Source organism: Triticum urartu, chromosome 4A, assembly GCF_056163025.1.
Source record: "Triticum urartu cultivar PI428250 chromosome 4A, HENAU_Tu73, whole genome shotgun sequence".
In the NCBI taxonomy this organism is placed as follows: Eukaryota; Viridiplantae; Streptophyta; class Magnoliopsida; order Poales; family Poaceae; genus Triticum; species Triticum urartu.
In genome coordinates this window covers 287,421,381-287,441,096 of record NC_141876.1, presented here as the reverse complement: position 1 = coordinate 287,441,096, position 19,716 = coordinate 287,421,381, and the positions used below count along the sequence as shown (strand labels likewise).

Here is a 19,716-nt window from a genome sequence, read left to right as displayed (position 1 = left end):
ATTCTAATCCTGGAGACCTTTTACTATGTGAGGGCAGCAAATCTAATCCTGGAGACCTTTTACTATGTGAGGGCAGCAATTCTAATCCTCAAGACATTTTACTATGCGAGGGCAACAAATCTAATCCAGGACATACTCTGTTGACTAGTCCACCAGCCGCCACTTTCTATCCTTTTTTCAACCAATAATGTATCTGTTCCTTATCAAGTTTGTACTGCATTTTCCCATTATTTCCATTTTCAACCAAGAGACTGGTTGGGTATCTGGTCTCTACTACTTTTACCATATTATTTCCTCTTTGAATCTAGTCCTAGATTCATGCTACATCCTTTCCCCTTTCTTCGTTGTTTGAACCAAGTCCTAGATTTTAATGCATGAATTAGCTTTACCTCTAATAATACTAAAAATTTAGGTGGCTTTGGAAGAGCTGATGGGAGTAGAAAAAGATGCACATGCAGACACGCGGGGAGCTAGGGCAGTAGAGCAAGGCTGCTTTCAAAGAACTTATACCTAAGGGTCGTCGGGATGTCGGCGGCGGTAGGTCGGATCTGCGCATAATACGGCAGGGAGGAAGAAGGGTCGGAGGACCCCCTGAGCCAGCGCTGTGTCGGAGAGAATGGAACGGCCAGAGGATCGGGCCCCTCCGGCAGTTGTTGGTTTCCTCCCTCGCCGGCGATAACCGCGTGAACGATGCACCTAGTGCTCTACACACACCAGCCGAAGGGATCCGGCCAGATCTGTGACCAGCGGTGAGCAGAGAGAAAATGCCGCTACCACTGTCTTGTTTAGATCTGGAGAGGATGAGAGAATAAAGAGAGCAGCCCTAGTAAAGCAAGCGCTTAGGCCCCGGCGTACATATATAGTGGAGTGATTATCTTTTTCTCTCCACAACAAGCGTTTCAATTTGTGTACGTGGCATTAAACAAATGAAACTCTCTATTTAAGGTGAGTAACTATACGACTCCTACTTACTACTACTACTACTACTACTACTACCTCCATCCTGGTTTATAGCTAACAAAATGTTAATGCACGTCAACAAAAATTATATCGTTGGATTCGTATTTCAACATAGTTATCAATGATATAATTCTTGGTAACATGCATGAATGTTTTGTTATTTCAATCTATAGTCAAAATTTGACACAATATACAATGGGGACCAATAAACTAGGACGAAGTTAGTAGTAGTAGTATTGTTCACTTGTGCTCCCCGGCCCTCCATTCATTGACCAACCCCACGGGTGAATAAACATACAGTACTAGTATTTATATAGAACAAACAAGCTCGAACTATTTTCTCGTAGTTAAAAGTTGAGGGCAGGGCTTTTCCCGGGCAGTACGCACGGCAGTTTTCGCATAGGCGGTTTGACAGAGAGGCGAGGAGGGTGAGGGAGTAGCGGATTCAACTTACTTACTACTAGAAAGACTTGTGATATGACTACTAACTATAGTCATGAATTACTAGCAGTACGACCGGGGTGATGCCCCCCTTCCATTCCGCACTCTAATCTGGTGCATGACACATCGACCCGGATGATGGCTCTCCCACATGTCGGCGAAGTATGTAGGAGTGCGAACCATGGTAGAGGAGTGCGAACCACAGTAGCCCAGTGAATCAGCAGTAGAAAACAATGTGCTGATATAGGCATAAAAACAATGTGCTACGGTCCGTACTGTAGCATGTACAATATTACTCCTCTTTGTTTGGATCCCTGAGTTAGAGCTAGTTTGGATTGAAATAGCCTCAAATTATCCAAACAGGAGGGGTTAGTCTGAGCTAGTTTGCTCTAATCTAGCTAAAAAAACTAGGGACTAGGGACTTTTTAGTTGGGACTGGAAAAATTCCCAGGGCTTATGAACCAAACAGGGTCTCAAGCACCTATGGAGGTGACTGCCGCTCACGTCTATCGCGTGTCAGGAGACGTTCCCGTCGACGATGAGGTGCCTATTGTGCACCTCGACCAAGGCGGAGAGGAAAACGAGAGAACTACGTATTTATGGTGTAGATTCACTCATTTTGCTCCATATGTACTCTGTCTCGGTATAGTCTAGTCACTTGTTGAAATCTCTAAAAAGGCAAATACTCCTTTCTGGTTTACAAGGCTATACTAGCAAGTAATAGTGGGCTCACATAGCAATTTTTTCACATGCAAGATCCTAGCTATATGCGTGCTCCAAGGTTCGAAACTGCCACGTTCGGTTTGCGCTTGGCTCTGCGCCTCTGCGAGAAGACGAACAATGATGTTACTACTACTGCTTCTACAGTATCGAATCCACTGTTGCGTGTCCGTCCACCGCGAGCGGGGGGGTGGGGTAGCTTGTTGTAGTACCACTACAAGCAAAAGCCTATCCTCGTCCGCGAGCCACTGCACGCATGGGCGAGGGAGAAGGCGAGTAGTAAAATCAAGCTTCTCCTCGTTGTACGAGTTGACATACCCGCAGTGTACAATACTCCATTTGCTACAACCTCTAACATACCCCACCACAAATTAAAATATATATTCATGTCTTGACTAGATGAGCGTGCAAACTACAATCACCAGGATGACAGGTAGGGCCAGAAGATTATTTTAATAAAAAAGCATGGAGCCGACCCCAACGATTTTAAAGCTTACATGCATGGTACACACTATCCTAGACTACTCTACACATGAAACTACCACACGAGCATCCGGGCTGCGCTTGGTTCTTCTCCTCTTCAGGAAGTCGAACAATGATGGAGTACTAGTGGAGTACTACAGTATGCTTCTGGCCATCTGACACCGATTGAACTGCTACATGTCCACAGCGGGAGAGCATGTAGCGAACGAAACCTTCTCCTAGTCCTGCCAGCCACCACGCTCATGGGCGAGCGAGGGACGCAGCTTCATTGACTTACTACTCCTGCCTTTGCGTGTATGACAGGTGGGCCCAACAGGAGGGTGGCCCACCTATCATGCAGCCAAAGGCAGGTGCGGTTAAGGCGAGATGGTGTTGTAGTAATCAAACTTCTTGGTCTTGTACGAGTTAACGTGACACCTCAAAGCACTGCACTCCATATATTTCAATAATTTGTGTTTACCGATGCATTAATTGCAATGCATGCATGCATGCCGTGACTCTCCTTTTGATACTTGCATGTGTTGATTCAATGCACCTTGAAGTAGTATGCGTATGTGACGGTAAAGCTTTGTAATACCCCGGCCCTAATAAAGCGATAGATGGTTGTGCAAGAGGACGGCGGGATTCCGAGCAGGGGGAGATCATGCAGACGAAACATGACCCGACGATGGAGCTCTCTATGTTCTCGATGGACCTCACCTTGCTCCACTGCCCCTTGTGCCTCCGCCCCTAGAAGCCTTGAGTGTATGAGGTTCGAATACACCTCCTCCATTCGGCTGATCGAGCAAGGTGCAGGTTTCTTGATTGATGCGATGTTTGATTGATTTGTGCAGTGCAAGGGAGGGCACCTGGCCTACATGGACTACCACGTCGAGCGCCCCGGGAACCAGCGGTAGTGCCAGAAGTGCGAGCGCGGCGGTGGCTTCGACGTGCGGAACACGGCGGTGGACATCGTCCTCTCGACAGTGAGGGTGGAGTGCCCGCACAAAGGCTGTGGGCTCTACGTCACTTACCACAAGCTCGCCGATCACCAGAGCATGTGTCCGCTCGCGCCCTGCAGATGCCCCGTGCCTGTCTGTGGCTACGAAGGCCCACCGCCGGTGCTCTCCCACCACATCAGCACCGCCCATCCCATGCCCGTGCACAGGATCCAGTACGACAAGGTGCTCCAGCTGCAAGTGCCACTTTCGGAGCCACGACTCTTGCTGTTCGCGGAGGAGGACGGCTGTGCATTTTTCTTGGTCAGCGGCATGCTCGACATCGGCGTGCCCATCGCCGTGTCGGTCATTTGCGTCAGAGCGGGGTCATCCCCACTTCTGCACTACATAGCCAAGCTGTGGGCAAACGGACCGCCGGGGGAGCCCAAAGGCAGGACCGACGTTGTCAAGGTGGAAATGGAGGTGACAAGCAGCAAGGATCATGGCGACGTCGTCGTGCATGAGCTGACCTTCTTCACAGTTCCGCCCAAGCTGCTGGCCGGGGCTAAGCTGGTGTCCCTCCACATTCAGGTTGACAAGCTCATGTCCTAAATGATTCTACAGTGCCTTCTGTATATCTTAGCAATATGTTAATATAGGGGTTAGCTTGGTCTACTTTAGCTTAAGAGATGGTGGGCTTTGGTGGTGATGCAGCAATTACTTCAACATCAGATCAGCAGTTAAAGTAATTTCCAACAGTAGAACGGATATTTTGTGTCTGTTGGATATAAAGATCCTTTGGGTAAGAAGTATAACTGCTTATAAGAAGTAAGTATAACAGCTTATATGCTTGTTTGTTCAGGAAGTATTGCATACTTGTGTGAGTTGACGTGACACATCAAAGTAGTACTACTAGTAGTACTCCCTCCGATCCTAATTTGTCTGCGCATGAGGCATGTCATAGTGGGAGTAACATAGGTAGTAACATAGATGCCACATAAGCAAAAATGATGTGGTGTCAAGTAATTAATCAGGAGAGAGGCAAATAGAGAGTGGGGAGTAACTTAGACTAGTGTTATGCATATGACACTAGTCTAAGTTATTACCTTCATAATGCAAAGTAACATAATAGTAGTATCATAGATGGCTTCATTTATCTTGTCTTGGAAAGTGCTATGTTACAGTAACATATGATGTTACCACCTCTTATTAATTACTTGCCACATAAGCAGAATTTTCTCGAAGTGTGCTATGTTACTACTCCCTCCGTCTAGGTGTATAAGACTAGTCACAGTGGGGAGTAACTTAGAGTAGTAACATGCATATGTTACTAGTCTATGTTACTACCTCCACAGTGGGTAGCAACATATGTGTTGTGTCATGCATCACTTCATTTATTAGGTTGTAGACTCATCGTTCCATGATATGTGTGATGTTATTGTAACTAGCTATGTTACCACATGCCTCTCTTTCTTCATTAATTACACGCCACTGCATCTATTTTGTCTAGATAAGTGTGATGTTACCATCTATGTTACTCCCACTGTGGGTAGTCTAAGTCATCTTAGGTTGTGCACCGCGACCAAGGCAGAGGGAAAAAACGAGAGAACGTAATATATTTTTGCTAATTAATAGCATTGCATGCAATGAACTAACCACTGCATGTCATGTTTGTTAGTCTCAAGTCATTAAAAGCATGCACGGCCCACATCTCTTATTGGTTGATACGTCATGAAACAAGAAATGAGAAGGGAGTTAATTACCGTGCCTAAGTGTTTTGGGTTTATTTCGTTTTCGTAAGGTGACTTATACACCTTGATGGAGGGAGCAGTTAAGTTACTCCCACTATGACTAGCCTAATATGTTACCATCACATAGCGCTTTCCAATGCAAAATGAGTCTAGAAAGTAATAAATGAAGACATGTAGTACTATGTTATCACATATATGACACTACACACTATGAAGGTACTAGTAACAAAGACTAGTAACTAGTCTATGTTACTCTCCACTATGACCGGCCAAAAGTCGAGGCGCTGGTACCAACGAGGGCCTGGTTGTGTCTATACTTGGACAACTCACCCAACTGCATGCGCACTAGGTAGACGAAGCTCGTGTCGTGTTGGTGCCTTGTGCGGCCCGCACATTAACCAAAACCTCGCGCCTCCATCTTAGCCTCCGTGGTTTAAACATCTCAATCTCAAGGCCAAGGAGCAATGTGAAACCTATGATAGAGCCAATAGGATGGTTGAGAACACTATAATTCGTAGCTATAGATGCGTGTGTGAGAGAGGACGAGTGCGTGGGTGCACCTCTTCTCTTCCTGTATAACATACTAAACTCAGAGTACAAGTGTATGTGGGTGGCATCGACCTAGGGAGCAGTGATGGTGCGTGCGAGAAGTCCCGAGAGATAGGTGTAATGCGTCTTAATAAAAGACTAGTCTATAGCTCGCCACGAGGCTATTCCTGTCGAACGCCAAGGGTAAGATATGTATCCGACGGTGCAGTTTTTGCACATACACAGCAGTAGAAAAGAACTAGTACCATGGCATATGCTACACCATGACCGAGAACACGTGCCCATGTTACGCCATCCGGGAATAGTGCCGCACTTCGAAACTAGAACTGTTAATAAATTTTGAGCGTGTCTCGTCACATTCCAAATTACTACTACTACCACGCTATATTTAATTGCAAACCTGTTCATACCGATCACAACCTAAACGGTTTCCCACTTAGGAGCGTATTAGTAGTACTCGGTTATAAATACTACTATGCCAAGATGACTACACATTCCTCCTGAACTCCTCATCCACAAAAAACAATCAAGTCAATCAAGCCATGGCCAGCGTGAGTTCTGGGTTGAGAGATTTCCACTAGGGAGAGGCGAGCATGGAAGAGGAAGCACGAGAGATGTCCCGCCTCGCTGCGAAAGCAGCCGACATGTCCAGCCGCGCAGCAGTAGCAGCATAGAGGTCCCGCCGCACCGCCAAAGCAGGACGGAGGTCCCGCCACGCTATCGATGTAGCAAATTGGTCCGGCCATGCCACGGAAGCGGCAGAGATGTCCCGCCGAAGCAACACGGAGGTCCCACCGCACCGCTGTGGCCTGGGAAAATTTCTCCTGGGCAGGCGAGGACTCTTACAGGCACTTGCATGCGATGGTCCATAGCCAGATGGATCAGAACTCCGGCACGGCGAGGTTGCAGGACGAGGGTACCGGCATCGTCCGACAACTAGGGGAGGGCAATGCGAAGCTCCGGGGCGAGTGCGACCTGCTGAGGGTGAAGATCGCCGGAAGGGCGAAGCAGGAGGAGGAGACTGCTGCCTTGTTGCAGAGGATGGGCATCATCGTCAAGAAACTTATGGACGAGAATGCCTGTGGCACCCCGGCTCAGAGAAACTGGAACGCCTCGTATTCCAGCCCAGGGATCGAGGAGAAGTCTTCTGGAATACGACACTGCTTAGCATAGAACAAACTAGCTCTTTATTGCAAGCTATATTGGGTATAACGGGGTTACATCGGCACGGCAACACTACGCCTGCCACGGTTGCTCTATGCAAGCAACATAACAACTCGACACAGCGGAATGACTACTGGTAGCGGAATAACAACAACGGTGGTGAACTCCACTCCGCAGGGACTCTAGCTGGAACGCTTATCCTAGCTCACAAACAAGGGATCCACGACAAACAAGCAATCAAATCCAGCATGACCAGCAAACTAGCATGACACGCCAGGTCAGTACATTGAATGTACTTGCAAGCTCATAGCAACCAAAGCAATCAAGACAAATAATAGCATGGCAATTACATGTTAACCAGGTTTAACATGATACTATCAGATCAATCATAGCATGAACAAGATGATACAGCTAGAACAATACGAGCATGGCATAAACATATGAACATGATGAGACTCGCATGCAACTTAATGAAACTATCATGCACCAACATACTCTGATCGGGTTATCTCATAACCATCACCTGCACAAACTTACCATCACGGACATCACACGATCATCTCAGGATCCAATCAAGCTTGGTATTAACAATACCGTAGTAATCATTCATGACCACAAGGAGCTTGACCTTTACCCTTGACTCTCACATAACACCACAAGTATCCAACAAGTCGACATTCACGATACCACAGTGATCCTCTTACGATCACATAAGTATCAACCAACTTCTTTTATCATCCAACCAGGGTTATTATTAAGCAAATTATTATTATTACTGTTGACCCATAGTGTGACCAACTACGAACTAGGCCCATATCCATGGGCACGGCTATCGATAGATTAAACATACACACTCTGTAGAGGTTAGCACACTATACCCACATCATGGAACCCTGGCCTCGCACCCCGTTTGGGTGGACCAAAGCGTTCCGACAAAATCGTCCTACTGCCATTACACCCTCCCAGCCACTCCGCCCAACTCACCTTTAGGCTAAATCCTGGGTGGCCCTGTGCCTACCAAAGGCACCAACAGCCACCGTCATGGCAAAACGGTCCCAAACGGGGACAAGGATCCGTACTCAACAACGGGCACACAAGGCTTATGTCGTCCTACCTGATCAAGGCACACAAGGCATGACAATAGACCCAGTTTGGACCCCCCCATAGGGTAAGCATGCTTGCACTGGTCAGATCGATATGGTGGCACCATGACTCAGCCAACAGTTGTTCAAGTTCAATTTAATCCGGTTAAACTTGAATGCAATGTGCTAAGCCATAATAAAATAACATGATGCAACTACAATGCATGCACGTGATATCAAAATAAGCATGGAGGTGCAACATAATCAACAAGCATAACAACAACATTTAATCATTTATCCAGATGAGCATGGCATACTGACGAGCATGAATATCACAACTAGAACACTACTCATAGCATAACATGACCACTAGCGTCAGCAATAAATACCATGCAATAACATAACGATAAACTACCATGCAAGCATTTAATCAATTGGATGCAAAGAAACATGCATAACGGCGGTACTTGAAACAGATGATAGTCATGCATTGAAGACCATCACCAACATTTACTACTACCAAACATTGCCAATATTAAAGTAATACTAGCATGAAGAACATAATAACAGAGTGCAAGAAAACATAGCAAGACGACAAACACTGATCCATAAGCATAACCGAAATACCGACAGGAGTAGCAAAACAATCAAAGAGTTATTAAAGATTCAAGTTGGAAACCAATGCTTCTGCATGGCTATCATGCAAATGGTGGTTGTGGCTTGCCTAGTTATGAAGAAGGCTCCGGGGAGAAGTGCGGAAAGATCACGGAAGGAATCGCCGGAAAGGGTTCGCTCTTGGAGGGGGGTGATTAGGGGCAAGGGCAAAATGGTCATTTTCAGAATGCTTGCACATGGCAAAAATGATACCAAAAGTTTGGGCTTGAAGAGACGAAGACGTGGGTGTTGGATTCACCTCAATCAGAGTTACGGTTGCGGAGATATGAGGTGTAGAAGATCAGGGGCTTTTCTGTAAAAATACTATTCATAGCCGGGTCCCTGAGTGGATAAGACAGAGGTGCAAAATTAGAAATACATTTCCTGACTAAGAAAACGTATCCTAGGCTGAAACAGAGAGAAAATACGCTTTTAGAATAACGAAAACGTACTTTGAGCTGAAGCAGAGGGAAAACACGCTTTCTGAAAATGAAAATGCACTGCGAGGATTACGCTTTACCCACGCGTAAGCGCACTTCATGCGAAGACGCCTCCACTTGCCATGCTGGCAAGGGCGGGGCCGGGCTCTGTGCGGCTTATAGGTGGGTCCCGTGCCTGGACCTATCTCCTTCCGTGCGTCCTTCTTCTTCCCCCGACGCGGCGTAGTACAGAGGGAGAGGTCGCCGGCCCATGCAGGATTCCAGCCAACTCCGGCCACCATTTGGGATGCCACGGCCACTGAAGAACTCAGGAGGCTGCTGCGCATCCATTCCAGGGTCGCTCGAATGCCAAGGAGGACCTGAGTGGCGAGGGCCTGGACTCTGGCGGAGATGGCTTCAGGTGGGGGTTGGGCATCGCGACCAGGGGCTACCATAGGAGGAGGAAAACGGTGAGGAGGGGCTCCGAGGCTTGGGAAACTAGCTAGGGAGGGGTCTGGGAGTGATGTGAGGCCGCTGGTGAGGTCGGGGCCCCTCGGGGTGGGCTTATATAGCTGGGGCAGCGAGGGGGTGAGGTGGCACGTGCGCGGCTACGTGTCCGCGCTCCGGCGATGGGCACGCGTGGCCAAGGGACACGGGGAGGGGCAGCAAGACAACGAGGGGAGAAGCGGACGAGCGCCAGGGGTCACGGAGACGAGCGGAGCTCGAGGACAAGAGAGGAAGAAGCCAACAGAGGAGAAGACGATGGTCGGGTACAGCGCGGAGGGGCTCCGGGGCTCGGGTAGACTAGCTAGGGAGGTGTCTGGGAGTGAGGTGAGGCCGCTGGTGAGGTCAGGGCACCTTGGGGTGGGCTTATATAGCTGGGGTAGTGAGGGGGTGAGGTGGCACGCGCATGGTTACGTGTCCTCGCTCCGGCGATGGGCACGCGCGGCCAAGGGTCATGGGGAGGGGCAGCAAGATGATGAGGGGAGACGCGGACGAGCGCCAGGGGTCACGGAGATGAGCAGAGCTCGGGGACAAGGGAGGAAGAAGCCAATAGAGGAGAAGTCAACGGTCGGCTACAGCACGCGCACTGTGCGGCGAAGGGGACGGCTCACCGGAGAAGAAGACGGAGGAGGCAAAGGCTCCAAAGGGACGGCGACAATGCGTGCTAGCTGTTAGACACGCTCACGCGCGCGAAGACGATGAGAGGAGGAGGGGCCCGAAGCAAAACGACGCTCTGGACATGACCATTGCCGCCAGAGCGCATGCCAATGACGCGGTCACCACTGTGACCGGCAAGGAGTGGACGCGAGAGGCTGCAGCGAGCTGTCTAATGACTAGTCCCTGCATAATAGAGGCCGAGGGAGTTGATGGATCAAGAGAAGGAGCCAAGGAGAGGAGTGTGTGATCGTCTGAAGTTTGTTGTTGCAAACTTGATCATGAAACGATGATCAACTGAGGTGAGATTAGAGCCAAATGAGATGTCTGGGAGGTTTAAGATAGGAAAGACTACGATCCTGGAGAGTTTTAGGGGAAATGGACCAAGATAAATCATAGTTGCTTCACAACTGAATATTTGGTCCAGAATCAAGATCATGATGGTGCACTCAGATGGAGAAGCCACATGAGCTGAAATTTGGCAAGGCAGGGTGATTTGGGCATATGAGAGTGCTGTAAAAATTTCATGCTATTTGGCCTAACCAAAATGGTACTTCCTTCATACAACACCTCTTTGGACAGAATTTTAGGAAAATTCCTAAGGGAAAATTGCTAAACAAAATATGCCCAAATTTGGGGGAGATAGGTTAAATGGGTAGGAGAAGGCCTAGGAACATTTTCAGACATAATGGAGGAAGATAAAATATACTTGCTTCATTAACTGAAGATTTGGATAGAACCAAAGAATTGATGCTCAGCTCACATGGTTGCATTGCATGATCTCAAATCTTGTGGAGTGCTTTTATTTGATGATATGAAAGAGCACGCAAAAATTCAACTCAATTAGATTAACCTAGCTAGTACTTCCTTCACAACAAATTCCCTAAGACAAGAACTTTGAAAAATTGCTCAGGAATATTTACTAAGCAAATTAAGTTGAAATTTATCATGAGGCAATTATTTGGACATGAAAATATGTCCAAGAAGTTTGGAGTCTATTGGGCAAAGATATATGGCACTTTCTTCACAATCTACCATTCATGACAGAATAGGAAATGAATTATTTGACGGTGATGGGAAACATGGCCAATGAAATATTTTGCCACATTTGAGGAAGATATGACCCAAACAATTTATGAGAATTATTTGGGAATTTTAGGAGTGATAGAAATATAGGTTGCTTCACAACCTAGGGCAATTAGGGTCATTACTTTAATAGAAGATGAATATTCCCAATAAAAAGAATATTGGGATTTGGGCTAGGATGAAAATGGAAAGGTCTAGGGAAGGATTTGAGGTTGACAAGCCACTCTGGAAGCAAATAAGAGGTCATCTTCTTCCGTTTCCAGACCACAAAGCAACGGAAAAAGAAAACTCAAGCAAAAATAATAGAAAAACAAAACAAAAAAGAAAGGGTCAAAAATCAGGATGTGACAATGCCATGCTCTGCATCGAGCGCAACAAGCTGGTGGAGGAATCCATGGATGCTGCCAAGCAGCGTATTAAGGACATGAAACTGATGAAAGAGATCATCGCTCGCCGTGAGAACTAGTCTCCACGACCTGCAACGCATAAAGAAAGTAGAGATCAATGAGCCAGATGGTTGTATGTGTCTTCCTTCTTCTTTTGCCCTTGTGTATTTTGGGCGCAGTCGCATGTGGATTTTTTAATTATCTTCCTAATTATGTAAGTCAATTATTATCCACTCTCGTCGTCCTTATATATATATATATTCATCATTCTTGCTATAAGTCGCACTAGATGCTATATAGGTCCGTCGGATCTTACATCAAGATCCGTGCAAAATTTTCTTTTCAGATTTTCTTTTCTCTCTCTTAAATCTCTGTCGAGTGAGACATTGCCACGCCATTAAACAGAGGCTCGGGTGCCATTAATGGAGACCTTGGGAGAGAGGTGGACGGCAGATGGAGCTCAAAGGGCTCTCCTCCTGATAAGCACGCGCAGGGGTCTGATCGCACGCCTCCCATACTCAAATAACTACCCTGCACGGCGCCTCCTAGCTAATAAAAAAGGGGATGTGTGGCGGCACGTAAATGGTAAATAAAATGCCCATGATTTCAATAATACTTGTGTTTCCGATTGTAACGTGACAGCACTTGTTCCAAAATGACTTTGTTGATTGTTAATGTGTGCGCCTTCGCAAATCGGACAGCAAAATTACCACAGCATGTTGGTGCCATGTCATGACACCAAGCAAGTTTCATGATTTTCATGCATGTCTTGGATTTACAGGAATTAAAAAAACAAGTTTCTCAATGTTTCCAGCCGAGCAACGATGCCTAGATGTTTGAATTTCATTCCCATTTCTTGCATGGGACCTACAAATTTACCCGAGGACACACATGTGATTTTTCAACCAGCTTTGGTTCACTAGAGCATGTGCTTGTATTTCAATTTGAATTATGCACACAAAGGTGACACGTTCCCTCTTAGAACCACGAGCCTTCTTGAGAGAAGCTCCGGTTTGCAAGAAACTTATACCAAAACATGTTCCTATTCTGCCAATTTTTTTACCACAGCATGGTAGTACCATGACATGACACCATGCCAAGTTTCATGATTTTCAGGCGTGTTTTGGATTTACAAGAATTTTAAAACCAAGCTTCTCAATGTTCTCGGCCGAGCCACGATGCCCACATGTTTGAATTTCATTCCCATTTCTTGCATGGGACCTAGAAATTTACCTGAGGACACACATGTGATTTTCAACCAACATTGGTGCACGGGAGCATGTGCTTGTATTTCAAATTTGAATTATGCACATTAAATGACCAGAAACACAATTAATGTATAAAAAAGGACAAACGAACCCGAAATAATTCCAAAATTTAATAGGGCACTCATGTAGTTCTATGTTGCCTTTGTAAAGAAACTCAAGGGGGCAGAGTATATTGTTTCGCACTCAAAGGTGACACGTTTCCTCTTAGAACCACGAGCCTTCTTGAGAGAAGCTCCGGTTTGCAAGAAGCTTATACCAAAATTTGTTCCTATTCGGCCATTTTTTTACCAGGGTATGGTAGTACCATGACATGACACCATGCCAAGTTTCATGATTTTTAGGTGTGTTTTGGATTTACAAGAATTTTAAAACCAAGTTTCTCAATGTTCACGGCCGAGCCACGATTCCCAGATGTTTGAATTTCATTCCCATTTCTTGCATGGGACCTAGAAATTCACCCTAGGACACACATGTGATTTTTCAACCAACTTTGGTGCACGGGAGCATGTGTTTGTACTTCAAATTTGAATTATGCACATTAAATGACCAGAAACTCAATTAATGTATAAAAAGGCCAAACGAACCCGGAATAATTCCAAAATTTAACAGGGCACTCATGTAGTTCTATGTTGCCTCTGTAAAGAAACTTAAGGGGAGGGCAGCGTATATCGTTTCACACTCAAAGGTGACACATTCCCTCTCAGAACCATGAGCCTTCTTGAGAGAAGCTCCGGTTTGCAAGAAGCTTATACCAAATCTTGTTCCAAACTGGCCCAAAATTTTACCATGGCATGTTAGTGCCATGACATGACACCATGCCAAGTTTCATGATTTCCAGGAGAGTTTTGGATTTACATGAATTTAAAAACCAAGTTTCTCGATGTTCTCGGCCGAGTCACGACGCCCAGATGTTTGAATTTCAATCCCATTTCTTGCATGGGACCTAGAAATTCACCCAACGACACACATGTTATTTTCCAACCAACTTTGGTGCAGCGGAACATGTGCTTGCATTTTAAATTTGGATTATGCACATTAAATGTCCATAAACTCAATTAATGTATAAAAAGGCCAAATGAACCTGGGATAATGCCAAAATTTAACACGACACACATATAGTTCTATGTTGCCTCGGTAAAGAAAATCTGGGGGAGGCAGCATATATTGTTTCGCACACACAGGTGACATGTTCCCTCTCGGAACCATGAGGCTTGTTGAGAGAATCTACGGCTTAGCAAGAAGCTTACAACAAAACTAGATCCAATTCTACCAAGAATTATATACATATGAAAACAGGGTTAAGATTACCCCAAACATCTCGCCAACTAGACCAATGTACTCTGATTTGAATTCAACATAAAATGAATACAAATATTTGAATTGGAGATCGTATGTTACGTGTAGTATATAGTGAAATATGATTACTGCTATATTCATGTTTTTTGTTATCAAGGTAATATTTAAACGATTGTATAACTTGACAACAATTGTATCCAAATAAGGAAAATTGATTCAAATTTAGTTCATATGGTAGACGACAATATATGTGTTCATAGGGTGGAATAAAATGTTCATATATGAGGGAAGATCAAAATGTAGGACTACATCCATTATAAACCGCAAGGACACCTAACAATATATTCGAATTCAACATAACGTGGATTCAAAAATTGAAATTCGAGATCCTGACATTTGTAATCATATAAAAAGGGACATGAGTCTTTCTTTTGGTATTGTACAAGGTAATCTTGTTCTCCCGATTTTTTATTACATTTTTCTTGTAGTTTTTTCAATGACATTTATAGCAATATGGTAAAAGCGGACATGACTCTCTTGTGTCTTGTATGAATTGTTTTTTTGTACATGCTAGGTTTGTTCTGCCGAACAAGGAATCTGCGCCTTGTTATCCCGAAATTTTAACCTCGAGTATGTTTTGTCTCATCTTCTTTGAAACTCCCGCCTCTTCAACCCGTGCCGCGCCTTGTTATCCCGAAATTTCGACGCGCGCGAAAACTCACTCCTCATCCGAAATCGGCCCCGCAGCCCAGACACGCGAAATCCCCCTTTTAGCCCTCAACAGGAAATGTTGGCTCGATGTCGCGGTGTCAAAACCGGTGGGGGTACGCTGGTAACTTACCCTACATTTCGGACAAGCGCGTCCCTAAGCCATGGCTCCCCTACCTTCCCCTTCTCCCCCCATTCATACACCAAGGCCGCCAAAACCCACGAAACCCCAGGCTCCTCGGTCGGCCTGTCGACCACCGCCGAGCCAGAGACTCTTCCCCGACGACATCGTCCACTGCAACAGCTCGCCGTCCCTCATCCACCGCACTGGATGAGGATCCATCGTCGATCTCGTCATCCTGCCGGATCAGCCACCCCGTCCTCCACCTCCAAGGAGCTGCCTCGATGTTTGCCTCGTCTATCACGCCACCTCCATCCCCACAGCACCGTCTTGACCTGCCCCACCGGAACTGCAACACCCTCACCAATTCCTCCGATGAAGTTGAGGCCAACTCGGTGCCACCAAGGACGTTCTGCACTCACCGCTGCATTTTATCTTTTATTCGATCTCATGAGGCTGCCGGTGCTCGATACCGAGCAGCCATGGCGGGTCTCCATCGATGGCGCTATTGCCGTCCACTTCATCCATGATGTCTCTCCCCCATGTCGTTGCTTCCTCAGCGGCCACTTCGTGTTGCTGCTCTGCTCTGCTATTGTTGTCGGTCACACTGCTGCTCCGCTCTTGCTCTTGTTCGTGCTGCTGCTCTGCTCTTGCTCTCGCTCGCGCTGCTGCTACTCCTGCGCGACCTCTGGCAGCTACAAGAGTTGTTGCTTTAGCTCTCGCTCGTGGTTCTGCTGCACGACTTGCTCTCTGCTAGTGCGTTCCCTTCTCAAGCGTCTGCTGATTAAGATCACTGTTTTTTTTTGCTACTATTGCTCGAACGCCCTAAACATCTATTGCAATGCTGTTCTACTAGTTTAATCAGTTTTGACAGTAAAATTCAGTTTCGACCGTAAAGTTCAGTTTCTTCAGTTAAGTTCAGAGTAAACAATATTTACGGCATCTGTCGGAGCGGCCGTGGCGCAGCTGATGTGTTTTACATCTAGAACTTTTTGGTGATGATTTTACATCATCAATTGCAGATGGTATTAGAGTCCCACTTCAAATTAACATTGTCTATCTTGTCCTACTTCAGCCTCGACGTCGTACACCTCACCGGAGCTGCTCCAATGACGGAACCATCCATCACAGCGGAGCAGTACCCTCGGTGCCGTTTCCAGAGGCCTCAGATCTTCTTCCCCGCCTCCGACAGTCACACTAGCATCACCACCCTCCACGTTCAACCCAATGATGCTGAGGTCGACAAGGCTATGCCAAAGAGGTTGTACATACACTCGTCACATCACGTTGTTACTGTGCATTCATGTCGATCCCTCAGGGATCCTTTGCTATGGAACTAGTATGGTAATACTATTTGTGCATTTGGTTAGGAGTGGAGCAAAGAAAAAATGGTGGCCTTTTTTCCTTTGGTGTCTCTTTCAAAGAAAAATGGTAGGAATTTTAATATCCAGTTGGACGTCCTTTTCAAATTAATATGCATGAAGAACATGATTAATTGCATTACTAGCATAATAAGATTCTTATTTTTTTCATTTTCACGTGGTTTGACTTTAATTTGACCATGTTTCTCCATTCGTGTGTTCTTCCAATCCATGTGAACCAAACACCGAGGTTCACAGAAATCCTATGTTTCCAACTGCTGTGTTTTGCACATGCATTCCTATCCTATTCCTGTGTTTTTCCTGTCCCTGCATTTATAGAATCTGGCAATTCTAAGGAGCCCTTATAGATTTACTTCATTTTCAGATATGCGTCAAAGAGAACTCTGTGTGTTATGTCCTGCTCATGTCGTGCCGTCATCCAACCCACCTGAGGTGCACCCTGGACAGAAGCATTCACTACAGCAGAGATTCCCCCTGCAAACTTTCTTTCGCCGCCTCAGATCATCTTCCCCGTTGCCGGCAGCCACGCCAACTGCATTACCATCATCGACTGAGCAGATGAACTTGAGAACTACACAGTTCCGTAAGAGAGGTCGCAGCTTTCTGTGTTTGCTTACGTTATACATCAGTTATTATTACCTGCTACTTTATAGTTCAAACATGAGTTTTAAAATGCCCGTGGGTCTCATATCGAGGCTGCAACAAATAGTATCTGTCTACTATCTTGTTCATCTGGGGTCTTCTGTGTGGTTCATGTTGAGTGGGAAACAAACAGTAGATGATCCATTGTCTAACTTTTGAAACTGAAGCTATAATCTACCTGCTATCATTAGTTTTGGATCTATCCACTTGTTTGCTACCATCAGTCTTGATTTCTGCATGCACCCCTTAGGCCTTACAAAATCTAACTAATTTTTTATTATGCATGTCAGTTATTGTACACAATCATACAGAACATGTAGAGAAAAAGAGAAGACCATTGCGTGGGAATACAATGTCATGCAGACGCCGCTCCATGGTGGGCGTAGTGCCCCCCTCCCGCCATTCCAGATTGTATTCCAGAGGAAGATAACTGTTCAGATGGGGATTCAGTGGGAGTCGACCACTCCTATTTACCACCTGAGGTGTTTGCTCTAACCTAGCATGTTGATGTTGGTCATATCATGCATATGGCACCTCGCATTGCTTACATTATTCATCTTATATGTCATCAGCTTAGTTTAGATTTTCTTTGTGTGAATGCCACCTCTTTGGTTTCTATATCATACTTCCACCGTTCCTAAATATTTGTCTTTTTAGAGATTTCAACAAGTGACTACATACAAAGCAAAATGAGTGAGTCTACATTCAAAATATGTCTATATACATCCGTATGTAGTAGTCCATTTGAAATCTCTAAAAAGACAAATATTTTGGAATGGAGGGAGTATATGGGAATTATGCAATGCCATGTTTTCAGCCAGTTATCATATATGTGAATTATGCACCGCCATGTAGCCAGGCATCATATATGTGAATTATCTCATGCCATCTTTTTTTATTACGTATTCCATTTGTCGACAATCTATTTACATGAAACTACTCTTCATGTGTATCAGCCGTTTGAGACGGTTATGGAAAAATCAGGAGTGAAAACAAGGTCATCAGAGCAGGCAATGGTACCTGTTGAGGCATATATCTCAGTAGTTACAGGGAGCTCCTTAGAGGAGGATTCAGATACAGATGACCAGTCCTATATCCCACCTGAGGTGTATGCTCTAAGTTGCAATGTTTATATTTCTCATATCATGCATATGGTGTCTTGCATTGCTTAGTTTAGACATCATATGCACAATATTGAATTCCATCTTCTTAGTTTAGAGATCATACATGCGAGTGCCAGCTGCTTAGTATATGAATCAATTATGTCAATTATATCATGCCATCCTGTATACTTAGACAACATTTATGTGAATTATTTCATCCCAACCTATTTTAGAAAGACATCATATAGTTTTGTCATGTCGTCCTGTTTAGATACTCATCATATGTTGAATTATGCCATTATATCCTGTTAAGTTATCCATCATATATCTGAAACTATGTCATGCTATCCAGTTTAGTTATGCATCATATATGTGAAATTGTGTCATATTGTCCTGTTTGCTTAGACATCATATATGTGAATCTGTCTATCATACAATGTTTGTACGTTCAATTTCTTTTATTGTTTATCATCCATTTGAATTGGAGGGGGTGATGGCAGTATATAAGGGAGCAAAAACCCGTTCTTCAGAGAAGACAGTGCTACCCGTCGATGCAAATAGAACCATGGTTGTACTGGCCCACAAACTTGCCACACCACACATAATCGAGACTCTTCCGGATTGCAAACTTAGACCGTTGGGCAGAGAACCGGCTACAACCCATCTAACCCCAACCCCAACGGATAGTAACCCACTTCTAGTTGATAAAGCACCATGTCCACCATAGAGTATCCCGACACGAGCAGTTTGTAAAGCAACTGCAGTGCCCAAAGCACGAAGACCACCACAACGAACCCAAACTCCATGTTTAAAGCAGAAGAGCAACTGTTCTCAGGTCAGATTCCATAGCTATGGTCCATACTCCTTTGTTGTTACATCACTTTATTTACTCATACCAACTACTTTCGAATATGAAGGATCCAATTGATACTCCAATGGCGCAACATGTATGTTTTAAACCTATTTCTTTAACTGGATTGCTGTTCTAACTTCTTGCTCTATGTTGATTTCGGTTTCAGTTGTATAAATAGTTATATTCTCATGTGATGCACATTACAAGTGTTGCCAATGTTGTGTAGTTTCTCACACTTATATTCTGTCTATGCTATTGTGTCTTCAAAATATATGAGTTGAACTATGTCTCTATCTTGATTTGGCAACATAAACTAGAATGATATGGATAATACAGTGACCATAGTACATAGATATATGTTTGTTTCATGTTGTTATCCTGTCCACCTTACTACCGAACCGGTTTACCAAAGTGAGTTTGGTATACTACATGCTAAACCTGTGATGTGTCTACTTGTTTCTCTTGTAGTATGCGAACAGAATATTGGAGAAGAGCACCGCACTATGCAATTGTAGAGAAAGTAATGCAGATAAGGTTTAAGATAGTGAGCCAACCTGTTGGTCTCCAAGAAAG

The 19,716-nt window shown here is 45.1% G+C and overlaps 1 protein-coding gene across 1 annotated transcript; it reads left to right on the top strand.

Annotated features, from left to right (window-relative positions):
• Positions 1 to 3,641: 3,641 nt before the first annotated feature.
• On the top strand, positions 3,642 to 4,133 carry LOC147975614 (uncharacterized). The gene has a single exon (XM_087520504.1). It carries the CDS (start codon positions 3,642 to 3,644, stop codon positions 4,131 to 4,133), a length of 492 nt encoding a protein of 163 aa, XP_087376630.1.
• Positions 4,134 to 19,716: the final 15,583 nt, after the last annotated feature.